The sequence below is a fragment of the Cydia splendana genome, chromosome 12 (assembly GCF_910591565.1).
Source record: "Cydia splendana chromosome 12, ilCydSple1.2, whole genome shotgun sequence".
Lineage (NCBI taxonomy): Eukaryota > Metazoa > Arthropoda > Insecta > Lepidoptera > Tortricidae > Cydia > Cydia splendana.
The window spans coordinates 3,473,104-3,490,950 of NC_085971.1; the positions used below are offsets into that span (position 1 = coordinate 3,473,104).

Below are 17,847 nucleotides of genomic sequence, written 5' to 3' on the forward strand. Positions count from 1 at the left end.
AAGTCGAAATTCGATGAGCTCTTGGCTATTTATACACTTGTGATGTGGACTGATATTATATTGTATGTAATGTATTGTATATGAAAGCCATCTCAAGTAACTTTAGTTAGCCTTACTTCGTTGTAAATATATTTAAAAAAATAGATTTGGCCCCAAATGAGTGTGGTTTGTAATGCGTGTATTTTTATTGTAAAATAAATTACATATGCGAATTGATAAGCGTATTTTTATTTTTCTCTAATATGAGCCATTTTTTAAATTTATATCTACATTATTATTATAATACCGTCATCATCATCACATCATTTACCGTTCGGATTTCTAAACTGCAAGACCTATACCAAGGGTCACCAATTAGTTTCTTCAGGGCAGGGGTCCGATTTTTTAAAATAATGTGACCATCGCGGTCCGTTTCTACTTGAGTTTATTAAATATGTATTAAAATTATATAGGTCGGCGGTCCGCATCCGGACCGCAGTCCGCCATTTGGTAACCCCTGACCTATACCAAACTTTAATACGAGTATACTGCCCTGCTAAGCCAAATAGCGCTATTATCTCAAAAGAAAATTCATTGCTATCTTAACATTAGTTTCTATAACTGAAAATTCCATTTTCAAAATCATTTGTTTTTGAGATAGCGCTATTCAGCTTAGGAGGGCAGTATTAGGCAGTAATTATTATTGTAATGTAATGGGTTCATACCTAAATAAATAACATTTTTTTTTATTTATTTTTTATTTATAAAGGATGTGTAAAAATCAAACCTCTGAGTTTGAGAACTAAAAAGTAGATGGCGTTGTATAGCCCAACCCAAATATACTGTGGCGACGCGACGGCTCGGTCGTTACAGTATATTTGGTGCTGACTGTACGGCGCCATATATTTTGTGACAATTGATTTGCCAAACGTCAACTTGTCACAGCCAGAGATCATCAGATAATGTATGGAGCCGTACGGCGCCATCTACATTAGCTGCCGAATTCTAAGAGCGACTACGTCTAAGACTTAAACATTATAATATAACCAATGAATCGTTGTCAATAGTCAGGTACCCTGACCACGCTAACTTTTGCATAAACTTGCCAGTAAGAATCCATATATAGGTACGTAAACTCCATGACGTAACACTTGGCATTATGAACACTTAGCATGGTTCGACTCTACTAACTTCTTTGAGTCGTATGTGACTTATATGTCCCATTCATATCTGAATCGCCCACATAGCAACAGATTGTAAAGATTCCAAGATGAATCGCGGGTTATCTCTGGTCTTATTCTGTGCTCCTGGTGTTACCAATTAACCTAAATTAATTGTTTCATTTAAGAGATATTATAAATTATCCGTGCATGTTGGGCCAGTGTTAAATGTATTATATAACATATTGACGGGTACAAAGTTCAAATATTAATAAAAAATAATCTTTTTTGTCACTTGTTGCCTACGTTATCTGTGTCTCCTGGTCACCTTTTAACCCCATGAACCTTATCGACCACGGACCTGGGTGCTTAGCCAAGATGCCAACCGTTTACGCTCCGTCGCGTAGCGTAGTCACCTCTCTCTATCACTCTTCCATATTAGTGTGACAGAGACAGTTGCGTATCGTTCGCTACGAAGCGTAAACGATTGGCACGTTGGCTAGGCACCCTGATGTCCCTGATGGCCACATGACAATCGTTGATAGAAAACGCCAAACGTGACTTTTCGTTGTATCTGTTACACCCCATACCCCTGTACATTTTTAGGGTTCCGTATCTCAAAGGAAAAAACCAACTGAAAAAACGGAACCCTTATAGTATCACTTGGTTGTCCGTCCGTCCTTCTGTCTGTTAAGACCCATTTGGCTCAATTCGAACTTTAAGATACGACAAATATTATGTCTAAATACGATATGGATTATATCTAAGTAATCCAGTGTCAAAAGTGACGTTTTTGTTTGAAGAAAGTATACCTACCTATCCTTCCTAGGTGTCTAGGAAGGTAGGAGAGTGAGCACTTTCTCCACTCTTTGATTAGCTCTAATCCCTACAATGTCCTACATCCAAATGTATTTGTACCATAATATGTATAATACACACCGAATCTGTTTCAATGTCATTGATGACGCAACGACTACGGGGGTGCGCTTGTAGTGACGTCAGGACGGCTTCCCAATCTTCCCATTGGGGTGGTATTCCCTGTCCAATTTCTTTGTCCATTGTCATTGCGTCTCACTCTATCATTAAAGCAAAATTGAGATGCAATACACATTGGACAAAGATGTTCGATAGATGGAATACCACCTTTAGTTTCTTTACCAAGAGCGCAGGCGAGTCGTGTGATAAGACCTTTTCTGCTTTGCCCTAAGGTTGACTGGTAGAGAATGCCTCGTGAGTTCGCCTTGTAGGTACATTAAGCTTTTCTTTTGTGCAATAAAGTTTAAATAAATACGACTAGTGTAAGAAAGACCTCTACATCTTCCTTAAGTAGAGGTCTAAGCTAACTTTCCACCGATTTGAATAGAACCAAGTGAGGTAGTGACATTATAAACGTCATATTTTCATATAAATTTGACCTTAATGATGTTGATGACATTACCACACAGATTTCAAATGCCACGCATTTTGGTTCGAGAAACACATGAAAATTCAAAGATCGTATAATTATATTATATATTATGTACCTATATATCCCGCCTCTACCGTTCTTGACTTCATAAATTGGAGTGACGGAGATGGAAGAAAATCGAACATCAGGTTGACGATGACGTCATGAAGTCGATGTCGTGAAGCGGTGACGTCGAGCAAGTTCGCAAATTGAAGGCATACTTATTTTTCTTTTACTCCAAAGAAAACGTAATTGAGCGACAGAGAAAGATGGCCGCAATTTGCGAAGTTCCATGAGCGCGGTAGGCCCTCGGAGAACCTAGACTCTCTGGTCATCGCTTATCATTAGTTATCAGCGAGGTTCTTCAACTTATCAATTCATTTAATTGTTGACACTTCTATGGGGTGTGTCCGGGTCAAATTTAAATTAAAAGTAACGATAGGTAATATCAATTACCAATACCTACTATTACCTACTAATGAGTGATGTAATGTGACTGTAATAATGTCCCCAACGGGAATTTAAGTATGCAATTGTTACGACGTAATGTAAAAAAAAGATGTAATGAATACATACAGTACCTAAATGATACTTTTCAAAATTACTTAATATTTGTCGTGTTTGTACTTTGCTTAAATCTATACTTTTTCAGGCCTTAAATTACCATGTCTTTATAATTGTATAACTTGTAGATTTACGCCATAGTTTCAAAGTTAAATCAGCTAACTATAGGTATAACGCATTTTGATTAATACCGTAACTAATCGAACTCGTAAATGTCATAATCATTTACTGTACAAAATAAATAGGTAGGCTTACTACTATATTAATCTCCTTTTTTCGCCAGTAGGATAAGCAGTTGTTAAACTATTTCTACATTAAAAGTTGCGTCATACTTATCATAAGATAACAAGTTAGTTTTTGGTGTTTATATTTAGCGTAACTTAGCAACTATGTTAACGGGACATTAACTTAGCACGTAGATGTCTCGATAATTAAATTAAACTCAGTGCGTGTATGGTGCAACTTCACACCTTAGGTATTCCCACGAAAAACACCAAAGTGACGCAACTATTTCACCAATTTCATCCTTTATTTATATTCTTACAACTCCTGTGCAATGAACACCTATCCTGTGGCAACAGTATTGTCTATGTTACGCAACACCCACTATTAACAACATCTAAACTGTAACATAAACATTACTTATCAAATCAAACCTGACATACCGACACTAGTGCAAAGGTTATCGAGGTGCGATTGACAATAAGACGCAAGACTCCGCCATTACTGTTCGAACTAGGGGTCTGGGAGGCGCGCATGCGTACATTAACCGCAAGCCGAATATATACCGACCCGAACTCCTCGCGCCGGCTGTCGTAAATAATCCTTCGAGCGATTTTTAACAAACCATAAATTAAAATCTGTTTATTCTTAAAAAGTTACGAGTGAAAAATGCCCGGGAAAACTAATGGACCTGGGGAGCCCGGCGAGACCATAGAGCTATTGGACAAAAAGGTAAGCATTTTGATTAAGTGATGTAATGTCATGGAAAGGTCATGTGAGTTTGAGATGATGATCCTTATCTTAAGTAGGTAAGGGTTGTTTTCGCTCGTTTTGGTTATGATTATTTTGAGAAACACGGTCCGGTTGAAGGTCATAATTTTTTTTAACAAATTATTTATACACACTAGACTGTACTGTTATGGAAATTTACTTGTTTCTGTAATATTACTAATAATAACCCTCTACTTTCTTGGCGTCTCCAGGTCACGTGTTAACAAACATTCACTACGGACATTCTGACATTTCAGGCCTGTTGACTACCTAACTATACCTAGAGTTAGACCAAGAAAAGTCTGCAACGATCATGTTAGCATACGCAGTGCAAGTGTTATTTATAAGTACGTCATAATTTCATAGAAGTTTGACGTTTAAAATAGCTAACACTTGCCTTACCAACGTCTCAAAAATATATTTACAAACCTGACAATAAAGTCGTGTTAATATATCTTTGGAACGTTGGCTTGTATAGATGTTTGTGAACAAAACTGTACCCCTTAAAATGTGTAGGCGGAATATTTCGGCGTTTCAAAGGCAGGCCTACATTACCAAGGTCGCGCTAATTGCATCTGAAACCTATATTAGTCTCATTAATGGTTTATAATTGGAATTGTTTACATGCCGTTAGCTATAAACAATTTGTTACATTGGTAGAGATGTCAGGAAGCTACGTAAACATCAGATTTTTATCAATATCTATTTCATCACATCATCACTTCGCTAGACTAAAATTCTAGGAATTAATTGATTAAAAAAAAATATTTTTTTTAGAAAACCGAAATAAACTGACCGATATAACAATCACAAGACTGAGGGACAATAGGTAATGTAATTTGGTAGAAATCAAGCCATTTACTTAGGTAGATTTTCTTTTCACGCAAACATTGCTGGCCCAAAAAGGCTACGGGCTACGGCGTAGCGCTACGAACATAGTTTAGCACTACGTCCTTTAGGCTTTATAACGGTGCCGTAAAAAGGTTTGCATCCCATAAGAAACAAAACACTATTACTCAAGCAAACAAGAAATTATGGTCATACCATGCAGTTATACAGCTACTTATCTAGATAGATCGTTTTAACAGGGATTAACAGTCCATTAATTAAAACACCACTGTTTTTTCGTTTCAATTCTAAGTAATTACTTACCCCATGAGTTAGTTTCAGGAGAATTTGGGCTAAAAGCGACCGACCTCTTACAAATAATATGTATTTACTGAATATGTAGGTTACCCATTCAGACGATTGCTATTACGTTATCTCTATGTTGAAAAAATAAAACGTCAACATAAATGGAATTACTTCAGACCTTTTTGTCTGAACCCTCCTTTTTACATCTCAAGGACAATCGGGCACGTTTCAGGAGCGTTTCAGGGTTTATAAGTAGTAGTATACAGGTAGTATACAATATATATATATATATATATATATATATATATATATATACACGGTGTAACATGAGGAAACCGAATAATTTTAACCACGCATTTCTAAGGTCAAAAGAAGAAAAAATGTAACATGAGTTTAGGTCAATTTCGCTAAAAAAAAAATTTTTTTGTTTTGTTTTTTCCATTTTTTGAATATTTGTACATAAAAAATAAATTTTATTGGTAAACATGTCACTTAAAATTGATTTTTACATTTTTTTTCGTAAAATCTACTTTTTGCAAAGTGTTACTTGTCACTTTTTGACATCTATCAATAAGGATATTTAGACTACGTCGCATAGCAGCAACATCGCCATCAAAAAGGCGCTATGCACTGTGTAACAATAAAATAAAAACATGTTTTTTTTTTTAAATTGGTATTAACTCTGAAACTACGCGAATTTTAAAAAAGTTTATAGGACATTTTTGTCTCTAAATATGATCAGGAATACGCTGTTGAAATTATTCGGTTTCGTCATGTTACACCGTGTATATATATATAATAAATAAATATCATTGGCCAATTTTACAAACATCATGTAAATGCTTGTGCTGTTTGTACCTCCATCAATATTAGCGGATGATATTAGGCGTCAAAAGTATTTACAATTTCTCTGATAGGTTTATTAAAACAGATATGTCTCTGTGTACCTATAACAAAGGCTTTAGCTGATACTTTTGAATGCAAACTGTAGACATACTTACATCTCTATAAAACTGCTAAAGAGCGCACTCATAATTTAAATCATAAAAAAAAGAGTGGCAGATATTTTTAGTGCATTGTTACCTACCTTCTAACTACCAACAAAGACTAATAGAAACTAACAAAAGGATAACAAAGGACCCCCCAGAACTTAAAGGATCTTATAAGACGATCGATCCCTGTCTTATTCTCCTTATCTATATTTAGTAAAGTACATAATGGATGCTGTAACCGGCGGGATGAGAAACATCCGGCGTCGGAGGCCGGAGGCACGTAGGTGTGACCACAGTGACACAATTGGGATGATGACAAATTTTAATGTTGAATATATAAAAATAAATTCTAGTTAGGTAAATACCTATATAGAAAATAATCAATTTAAATAACAATAAATTGGACACCAAAAGCTTTTTGATAATACCTAAACATCCAAACAACCTCCAAATTTAATCGGTTTTTAAAAATGGATCCGTACATTATGGGCCAACTCTGTATAATTTATAATATTTAAAAACTTTCGCGTTTTGAACACATTAATTCACAAATCGTCGGTAAATAAAGGTAATAAAATAATTCACGATAGACTCGTCTATAAATGTGAGTTAATATCTGTAAAATTTGACGTTTGACAAAACTTAGTGATTATATGCTCTTGGACAGTTTTCAGTAACCACAAAACATGGTGCAGTACAGTGATATCAATTTCAGGTGTCAAACTAGGAGCCATCACTTTTTCTAGACTACATCTCTTTTACTATCAATAATTATTTGGTTTAAATTAAAATACCAATAGTTTTTCTAAATGTTCCTCAACTCAAACACATGGTGTACGGTACGTCTACCCTTTCAACAATCTCTTAAAAGCTGCAACACGTTCTGACGTCATGAAAAGGTTTCCCGCGCGAATCGGAGCGTAACTTGCAGCCAAGCTTTCTTTAATAGCCTTTCAACCCGGCAATCCCACCGAACTTTTCCCTGGCGTAGAATAGGAAATCTGACTCATCCGTAAACGCTGCTGAAGACAAAGATTTTAACGCACTGGTTGATAATAATGATACCTACCTACACTGTATTAAAGTTCTGAGTAAAATGCTTGTGAACTCCACCATACCTAGGTACTCTATCCTATCGTATATAGTACTAGCGGTTGACCAAAATCAGCTGCAAATGGTGTTAAAGGTATGAAAATCGGTACGATTAATCTTTAGGCCATTTGAATCAATTTGACCCGTAGCACCAAAAAAAGGAAACAAACGGAAAGGAGTTATGACGTCATCTTTTTTTTGTAAGGAAAATAAAAAAAGTTCAGAAACCTATCGTGTGTGATATTAAATGAAAGGGCATTTTGAGCCGGTTCTAAAAATATATCACATTATTATATTTCCGTCACTTGCATTCAATTAAAATAAAAATAATTTTCAAAACATACCAAGTTTGGGCTCCTCCAGATACGAAACCGTTGAATTTATTTTTTGTAAAATATACCTCAAGTAATACCCAATATCCCCCTATCTAACCCCAAGAAATTAATTTCGAAAATATTTAGTTATAGTTTTTTATTTTAATTTTTTATTATTACAAATTGTGATCTATCAATCTATCGATGATACGGCCTCCTAGCCTAGTCGATAGTGACCCTGCCTATGAAGCAGGAGGTCCCAGGTTTAAATCCTGATAAGGGCATTTATTTGTGTATTCATCTTCATCATCATCATCATCACACAAATAAATGCCCTTACCAGGGCTTGTATATATGTGTATATGACCTCTTGCTTCATAGGCAGGGTCACTATCGACTAGGCTAGGAGGCCGTTTCATTGATAGATTGATAGATCACAATTTGTAATAATAAAAAAATTAAAAAATATACTAAAACTAAATATTTTCCATGGTCTAATAAAACATGGTCTTCTATTCCCAGAGTGACACGGGCCTACGTCACAATAACATTGCCACTTTATTTCAACATAACATGTTACATGGGTACATTATAGCTATGGTTAATAAGTTAAAATATTTCTTTATAATTTTATAATTTTCATTTATAATGTATTTTATCTTAAATTTTACAATAACACGTCATTTTTAATTATTTGTTAGCAATATCTTCCGATTCACGAAAGAAATTTCAGACGTTCGGGTAATTCTGTTTACATTACTGGCAACACAGGATAGCGCTGTCACATTTGACAATTCGAATCTAGATAACTTCATGCCCTGACCGTCATCCTTGTCGAACGCGTGTTAATTGTTATTTCCTTCTCGCTCAGTGTCAGCAGTCGCAGTGTTTTCCAATCTTTTCACGTCGTAAGCTTGGTAATTAATGTGTAACTGTGAATTAGTTTTTTAAACATTGGTCTTGTATAGATAAATAAAGTTTAATTTAATACATTCGATTTGTTTTATTTTACTATGTTACATGAATAACTTAAAATTAATGCCGTTAAAATAATTTTCACCGTTGGTTAAAATTCTCCCACATTTTAAAGTTTGAGAACCTGTAAACAGCATGATGACGTAGGACCGTGTCAGTTAGGTCATACGCGAATCTCGGAATAGAGTACCAGGCGGAGTATATTATTATACCATGATATTTTCGAAATTAATTTCTTGGGGTTAGATATGAGGATATTGGGTATTACTTGAGGTATATTTTACAAAAAATAATGCAACGGTTTCGTATCTGGAGGAGCCCAAACTTGGTATGTTTTGAAAATTATTTTAATTTTAATTGAATGCAAGTGACGGAAATATAATAATGTGATATATTTTTAGAACCGACTCAAAATGCCCTTTCATTTAATACCACACACGATGGGTTTCTGAACATTTTTTTTTTATTTTCCTTACAAAAAAAAGATGACGTCATAACTCCTTTCGTTTTTTTTTTTGGTGCTACGGGTCAAATTGATTCAAATGGCCTAAAGATTAATCGTGCCGATTTAACACCATTTGCAGCTGATTCCCGAATTTCAGGCTGTACCGCTATCGCTAATATAGTGGCCCAAAAAAACGTTGATAAAGAATATTTAGGAATATTTTTCTTACTTATACGTCTTTTACAAAATTTCATTAAAATTATAACTAAAATCATTTAACCAATACAAAACATATTACCTTCAAAATATTCTCCTTTAGTGGTATACAAAGGCAAACGTTTGTTAAAATTATCAACAATATGACTCAGTAAAAAAATGACAACGTTGTTTCGGGCCATCCTGCACATTTGATTACTTGGTTGGTTCATTAGAAAAACCCCATAAAATCAATACATACGTCCGCTGCGGTATCGGGGCGATCAACCCTCTGCAAGGTAGGCATACTTATGTAACACCTTCCCTGCGGTATGGGGTCGCAAGACGTACGTTTATGTACGCAAGACCCGATCAAAGTTTATTGCCGGAGCGAAGATGTTAATTGGGATTGCCTTCAATGTTATGGAAAATTATACAACTATGTTGAACTATGTCAACAATAAGGAAATAAACGTAAGACAACGCAAGTATTTATAACATAATATTGAATGTTCGTGCGGACGTAATCAATTTACCATCGGAGTTCCGACACGCAACGTTCACCCTATCTCATTAGCAGCAAAGTACCTACCTATTTTGAAATCGTAGTTCATTCAGTACTATGTATTATGAAAATTAATAGGAAGTATATTTTCGCAATATGATTGGTGCTGGAATATTTTAATTGTAGTGCGTCGACATATACCTACGAATTGTTTAACGTTTGTGTAAGTTACGTACTTAAGAAGAAGCATCCAATGTACTTGTCCCGTACGAACGCATTATAATTCGTGTACTTATAAGAATCTATTTTGTCGTGTGTACTTGTGTAGTCAGTGTTAGGTCGATGGTCATTATTTTGAGCATTTTGCAGGGTTTCGTAGTCACCTAGAAATCTTTATTGTTTCAACATGTCCGTATGTCCGTCCGCCGCTTTGCTCCGTGATCGTTAGTGCTAGAAAGCTGCAATTTGGCATGGATACCTACATAAATCATGCATGGCAACAGAACGGTATAATAAAAAATACAATTCTTTTTTGCTTTGACCCAATAGTGGGGGTATCGTTAGATAGGTCTTTCAAAACGAATAGTAGTTCCAATAGTTCCACATAAACAATTTTTTGATAAAGTATTAACTTAATATTATTTTTAATAATATTAAGTTAATACTTTAATAAAGTATTAACTTAATATTACTTAATATTAATTTTCGCTCCGAAAAAAAAAATATGTGACCCCCCCTCTAACTTTTGAACCATCCAAAAATATGAAAAAAAGCGTGAAACAAAAGCCTAGTAATTTTTTTTTGATGAAAATTATATCCAACATGCATGATCGGTCCAGCCGTTTTTGAGTTATTGCAAAAAATCTTCTCTTCTTAGTAAAAAGACGTACAAAGCGCTGTGAAGGTACCCCCCCCCCCTCGTGCTTCCCCTCCCCTCCTTTTCCTTTCCTCCTTCCTCCTCATGCCCCTCCTCCTCCTGATCCTTTTGGCCCCTCATGCTTGTAATGTACATGATACTTATTACTAATAGCCGCTGTTTGGCCTGTTCTGCTAACTACGAAACCCTACACTGAGCATGGTCCGACATGCTCTTGGCCGATTTATTTTTATTTTTTGTCACAGCAATAGAAACTCCTATCTTATTACTCAATACTTCAGAATATTTACGAGTTCGAAAATCGGAACACAAGTAAGTACCTGTTTTTTACTTGTACTTTTTTTTATTACTATTGTTTTTGGGCTTTTCTTCAGTGAAGGAAAACATTCGTAAGCAAACCAGATTCATCCTCATAAAGTCTGTCTTATCTTGAGGTTGGTAGGGTAATTTATATGAATTCCTAGAATTACTGTACGTTTGCAAACGGAGCCCAGACTCTCTTCTGTGTGTGGGATCAAAAACCGGGACAACGATAGAAAAATGATTTCGTTCGACTACTTTTACAGCTTAGCTTAGTCATACATATTGTTGTTTACTAACTCAATTAATACTCCAAGCAATTAACTAAAGGAAATTTTATACAAAATAATTTAATTATTTCCATCCTTGTAACATAACGCCGCCGCCGTTATCTTAAAACCTATTAACAATACTTAATCCATATACACGATGATTTTTAATCGGTGATCAGAAGTAGAAAAATATTAATATCTAGCCCAAATTAACCTACCTAGATTATAATATAATTAATATACCTAGATTTATAATTTGAATTAAGAAATAATCGTCGAGAAAAGTATTTAATATAAACTATTTTTATTATTAATTAATTAATTCTTTATTTATATGACATTTAATAAATTATAGTAATTAGTAGATATATTTTTTGTAAAATTTGCATGGCGTTGTGTGCGACTGAATACTGTATACCTACCACTTAAAAAAACATCACCTTGTATTTTAGAATTAAGTATTCTTGCAAATAAAAAATCTTTATATTTATCTTTAAACTTATTAGGCTATAGGTCTCATCTCACGCTATTATCTCATTGTTTAGTGAATTTAAAGCTAAAACATAATTAAAACTAATAACCACTAAATACATGGTTATCCTACATGAAGTAACTACGATACGTCAAGTGCCATCGATATGGCGGGAAATTTGACGGATCTATGACTTTGTTTATGCATATGACAATGACAATGACAAGTTATTACTCATAAATTATGAATTGCAATTAAGTTTGTAAAGAGGCTATAACTCATAGATACCGATTAGTAGAGTGACAAGGATTTATGATAAAATTGATCTCAAAATTAAAAACATGTTTAAAAAAAAAAGCAAGTTTATTTCCATGTAATTACGACTTCAACGTGATCTACATCAATTACTGAGTTAGAAAAAATATTCCTGATCACCGATTAAAAATCATCGTGTAGTTTCTTCTCATTAATCGATATTTAAAACTAAGATGGCCTATTGGCACAGTAGTTTCGTGGGCATATGGGTTACTGGTTCATAACTTCATAGTTAGGTCGTGGCAAGTCTGCGTTCTACTTCTGACAGTTAATTAATTATTTAAACGTGACGATTTGTAATTGCCGTGTGACGGTTTATGAGGCTGGGTCGGTGATGCGGCCTACCATTATAATAAAACTATCTACATATACATATGACTAAAAATATATTGTTTTACTCAAGTCTTATGACTTCCATCTCTTATTGAGCACGAGAACGCAAAATTACATCCTTTTTTTGTTACAATACAAATTGGGATTTCGAATAAAATTCAAATTTTTATCAAAATCTGACGAAAATAAAACTACAAAGAAAAATATCGGATCAAGTAAGTAAGCACTTTATGCTCTACCCACTCTAGTGTAGACGTGTGCGCCGATTAAATAATGATCGGCGGCGGCGTTTGCCAAAAAATCGGCGGCGGCGGCGTGTTTTCGGCGTGAGATCGGCGTGACCTTGACTTTCAGGTTTTTTAAGGAAAATCATTAATTTGTTGTTTTTCTTGGAAATTTGATCAATCCAGGTTGTTGGTCAGTGAATTACCTACGTATAATTTGAATAGGCTGTGAGTGAATTAGGGTTTGTAAATGAATATAGGATAGGTATAATAACTTGATTTCCCTAGTAACTGGCTTGCATTAAGGGGTTACCTGGTCCCAATGACCTTTGATCCGATCTGTAACTCTCCGTTTTCTCACGATTTCCATGGCTTATCCTATTAAAAATGACGTACTTTAACAAAACAAAACTCCACATATCCTTTAAATGTGCTAGACATAGTGGACTACTATATGGCTTCCTTTTAATGGTTTTCTTGTCGTACCAGGCTCCAGGCTCATTGAGACGTATCTTCTTTCTCGTTTTCTCATTGCTGAGGATCGATTGCACGTTGAATACCTCTGTTTTTCCAGATCTTGTCGAGGTTAGCCATAGCACTCTTAGCCATGCCAGCTCTGCGGCGTATCTCCACCGCAACCTTTGGGTTCAATTGATAACCAGAACCAGTGCAACCACCGGCACTGGTTATCAACCCATAATATACAAACTAGCTCACAGAGCGCGCACAAAAGGTAACCGGGTGTATGTTTGCCCTGTCTACTACTATTACTTTGGTCTTGAAATGATTGATTTTACGACCTCTGCAGAACTTTCATCTTCAATTTTCTTCAGAAGAGCCGCCATTTTGATGTATTTCTTGTTGTTGTTCCCATAAGGTAGGCGACAAGTAGCAAAGTTTGTTACTAGAACTTTTGTACCAACTCATATTATACTGCCAAAACAAAAACTAACAAAATAACAAAATATGGGCCAACAGACTGACTGACAGACTGAAATAAAGACTTTCAAATTAATTCAATTATCATTCTTGTTAGATGGCCCAATATGGAAAGGGCTTATAACTACTACAAAAATGTTTGGTTCACTGAAAGCCCCAGTGACCCAGGTGACTGTAACCATAGCAACGAGTGACAAGAAAAAGTTGCTTCACCCATTTACAGCTTGCACATTTCAACGGGGCAAGTATTTGCGCTGTTCGCCAGATTGACAGCGAATATATAATGTTGTCACTCTGTCTCTCTCTCTCTTTCTATTTCTCGACATTTTTGGCACACGACTTTTTTTAGGAAACTCAGGGTCTCGATAGTTTTCGCACATTAATGTCCTCAGATTTTTACTGGACTGCACTCACATGTAGAGATCTGTGTTTTCGTTGCCTAGTTAATTGTGTTTTCATGACGGAGCATTCTGCCTTCGTATGTGAGGCAATGTGAATTCACAATCACAATTAACAGGAAAAAATCCTACTTCATATTATCGCTCCCTCATCTTTCTTGACGGTGAATACTTAGAATGACTCAGTTACTTTAATTGGTGTGTCAAATAGTTTCTGAAACTGGCTATTCTGATTCATTTAATTAATAATTGATGTATATTTGACAACTGTAACATATATAATACAAAAAAATCCATATTGTAATTTGTAATCCAAATACCAACATGGAATAGCTAATTAACAACACTCAAGGTCACGCCGATTTTACGCCGATCGTTTATCGGCGGCGGCGGCGTGGCAAAAAAGCCCGGCGGCGGCGGCGCGCCGGCGCGGCGCACACGTCTACTCTAGTGATTATATTATTCTTTTGTACTTACTTATCTTAACAGTTGCGTAGATTTTAAAGTACTTAAGTATTTCTATTACTACCTGCCCATAACTACCTGCACCTAAGTAATCAACTAATCAGTCAAAAAATAAAATAAACGAACAAAATATTACAGTCGCCATCAGCTATATCGGAGCGGTCACCCTGGCCGCTCACAAATATCTGAACACGCCTCTATAGGCCTGATGACAAATTTTGAAATCCCTTTTAATATTGTCGGTAGACTTGTATTGGTTCCGAAAAACACAATATTTCAGCTATACTCGTAAGATTTAACATACGAGTAAATAATTGCATTTTATTGTAGCTAGTTTAAACCTCGCGCGAAAACGCCTCGCACGCCATTTGTGACGTCATAAATTAGTTGGTGGTAGTGTGGTAGCTATTGTTTACATACTTACAATTTTGCCTTGAACCCGAATGATGTTGTTAATTTCAGCGCCATATATTACGATTAGGGGTGCTAAATACATTACAAAAATTAATCACAATAACTCATTTTATACAAAAACTCTCACACGGTTGCAATTTAAGATTAATTATTTAGATACATGTAACTTTTTGTGAAAATACCGAGCGCCGATTTTACTTTTTCATTTTTTCTGGTCAAGACAGCCAACATGGCAAAGATAGTTCCATTCCGCCAAATAATTTAAAAAGTTTCATGGTGAAATATGAGAAATATCGTATTATTTAGCATTTTATTTATGAAATAACAAATAAATATATACTTTATATCGTGTAATAATATTTTTTGGACGTAATAAATGTTTAGTGGCGAAATAATATTCTTTTTGAACCTCAAAACTCTTTGGTGAGGACGTATGGATTACAGTAAATGAGGTTGTCTATGCTGCTCTAAGAAATATGTCATGGATTGCTGACGTCACTTCTTAGATTGCTTCTGATTGGTTTTTCAGTGAAAATGGCCGATTGGAGAATTTTGTACTTTTATTTTATTGAATATATTAATAATCCTTCAGTTTATACTGACATTGTGGGCCATTTTTTAGAATCATATTAACATATATAGACGGTCAAGCAAATCTTGTGAGTAAAAAAAGGCGCGAAATTCAAATTTTCTATGGGACGATATCCCTTCGCGTCTACATTTTTCAAATTTGCCGCCTTTTTCTACTGACAAGATCTGCTTGACCAAGTATATGTTTCTTTGAAACCATTATTTCCATGATTCTTTGTTACTGTCATCAGGCCTATTGTCAAGGGGTTAGAGTGCGTTTTCAGATATTTTTGAAGACATCGGCCGCTCCGATATATCTGTTATTGTACCTAGTTACTTACGTTTTCCAAGTTTTCCAACTGAAAATTCTGCAACAAATATAGAATTCACAAATAATTTCAACATGGGAATCGAACATGCGTGACCGTAGGCAACGTAAACAATTGCACAATTTCCAAGTCACTACACTGCCTACTACACCTAGTCGGTCAGTGAGCTGCGGCTAGCAGCGAGAAAACCAATGATTAAACGCATTGAGCGCGTTAAACCAATATCTCCGCGTTAATGGAAGTTTTACTGTTTATTTGGGTCAGCCTTTTCTAAGACCGCGCGCCAGTCTTCGCGCGGGCTACACGGCGGACGGGTTTCCCGCTCTTGACTTTGACAGTTTTGACACTTCGTTTGGCGGGAAAACTACCATAGACAACGCGGCGCCCAGTGAAATTTAGTTTTAATTTCCGGTCAAAACACATGGAAGTGTAGAAACGGCCGTTATTTTTTTGGCTATCGGTGATTTTTTTTAAACATGATCAGTGATAAGATTGGATTTATTGTTGAAAGGAAGGAGAAAGAAAAGTGCGGCTACGACAATGCGGGGTTCATGTATACGGAGAAGGAAAAAGTCTCGAGTAAGGTGAGTTATTTTGACCAAGAATTTCGCACTGTGTTGAGTAGTATTTCTTCAATAATTGACGCAACGATCGTAAAATGCTAAATTAGTGGTGACCTCGCCGCTTACCGCGCCCCCTGGTGCATGACGGTTTAATCAGATCACTTACCTACTTAGTAAATTTAACAAAATACTATACTATAAGAATAAAAACTATTTCTGATTAGAATATATTATCAATCATTGCTCCATTTTACTGCAGCTGATTATATTTCTACATTTTGTATTGTACCTTGAGAATATACACACCAAAAAAGAATAAATACAGCAATAAACCTATTAAACTAGCTTAGCATAAAATTAGTAATTAATTCAATAGTAGGTCGTAAACTATACAAATAAAACTTACAAACGAGCCCAGGAATGGGACTATTTTTCGCGGAATTTTACATATAATTGGTCAAGCATATCTTGTCAGTAGAAAAAGGCGACAATTTAAAAAAAAATTGGCGCGAAGGTTTATCGTCCCATAGAAAATTTGAATTTCGCGCCTTTTTCTACTGACAAGATTTGCTTGACCAACTATAAGTGCAGCGGACCTACCGTGAACCACGTTCGACGTGTTGCTTCTCTGTCGCACTTGTAAATTTGTTTTTAAGTGTGACAGGGAGGCAACACGTCGAACGTGGTTGGCGGTAGGCCCGCTGTAAAAAACAGCGTTTTTTTTTTAAACGCGTTCGCGGAATCCTGCTTTAATAGCCATGTGAAATGAAGCAACACGTGTACGCAGAAACGTGATGCAATGCTAATTGCACTGTTTGTGTTTACGTATGCGATCTGGCCAAAATCATAACCGCAATGTCCGCACTACAAACTAATGACCGTGGAGGTCTTCTAACATAACCAAGTAATTTTAAATACACACCCGTAAAATTTTGATTACTTAATTAAGAATGAGATGGAGAGAACTGACATCAGTTTTTTTTTATTTTATTTAGGCAACTTTACGACAACAATTGAACGAAAAGGCACTTGGCCCCTTAAAACAGTGTTTTAATTAAAAACAGTATGAGATTTATATCACTAAATAATAGTAATTTTATTAAATACACGCGCGCAATCGTCATTCTACTTAATTAATATGGATTCGAGATTAATAAATCATTGGCCATAAAAAAGTACTTATGCCTGAAAGTTCCTCTAGATACTGGTTATATTCGTCTAAATGTTACCCACTTTTTCAAAGAAACAACTAAAAAAAATCTTCCCATGTGTTTTTATAATGAATAATTAGGAGGCGTCCATTAAATTACGTGAGGGCTTCAGGGGGGGAGAGGGTCAAGTCGAATCCATCTAAGTCTCACGTGGCGGAGAGGGGAGGTTTTGGCAAATACCACGTAATCCTCAAACACCTTCTCAATAAAACAAACTACGAAATATTCTGTATGTATGTTCTTAAAATAAATACATAGTGGGTTTCTTAGTTGCTTCCAGAAGACCGGAAAGTTTCCGTACCTAACTGACGTAGGCCTAGTACTAATGGGTCGTAATGCACAAACGAGCTGTTATGTCAACAGCGATTAC

At 35.5% G+C, this 17,847-nt stretch overlaps 1 protein-coding gene across 2 annotated transcripts in view; it reads left to right on the forward strand.

Moving 5' to 3' along the window:
* The first annotated feature begins 3,731 nt into the window (after nucleotides 1–3,731).
* Nucleotides 3,732–17,847, forward strand: part of LOC134795303 (facilitated trehalose transporter Tret1) — a 62,672-nt gene continuing 48,556 nt past the window's right edge. Inside the window, exon 1 of one of the 2 annotated variants that reach the window (XM_063767118.1) lies at nucleotides 3,732–4,104. In XM_063767118.1, the coding sequence (XP_063623188.1) occupies nucleotides 4,042–4,104 (63 nt within the window). In that variant the 5' untranslated portion in view covers nucleotides 3,732–4,041. Of the gene's footprint in view, nucleotides 4,105–15,874; nucleotides 16,288–17,847 lie in introns of those variants that run through there. The other variant, XM_063767115.1, reaches the window with a different exon arrangement.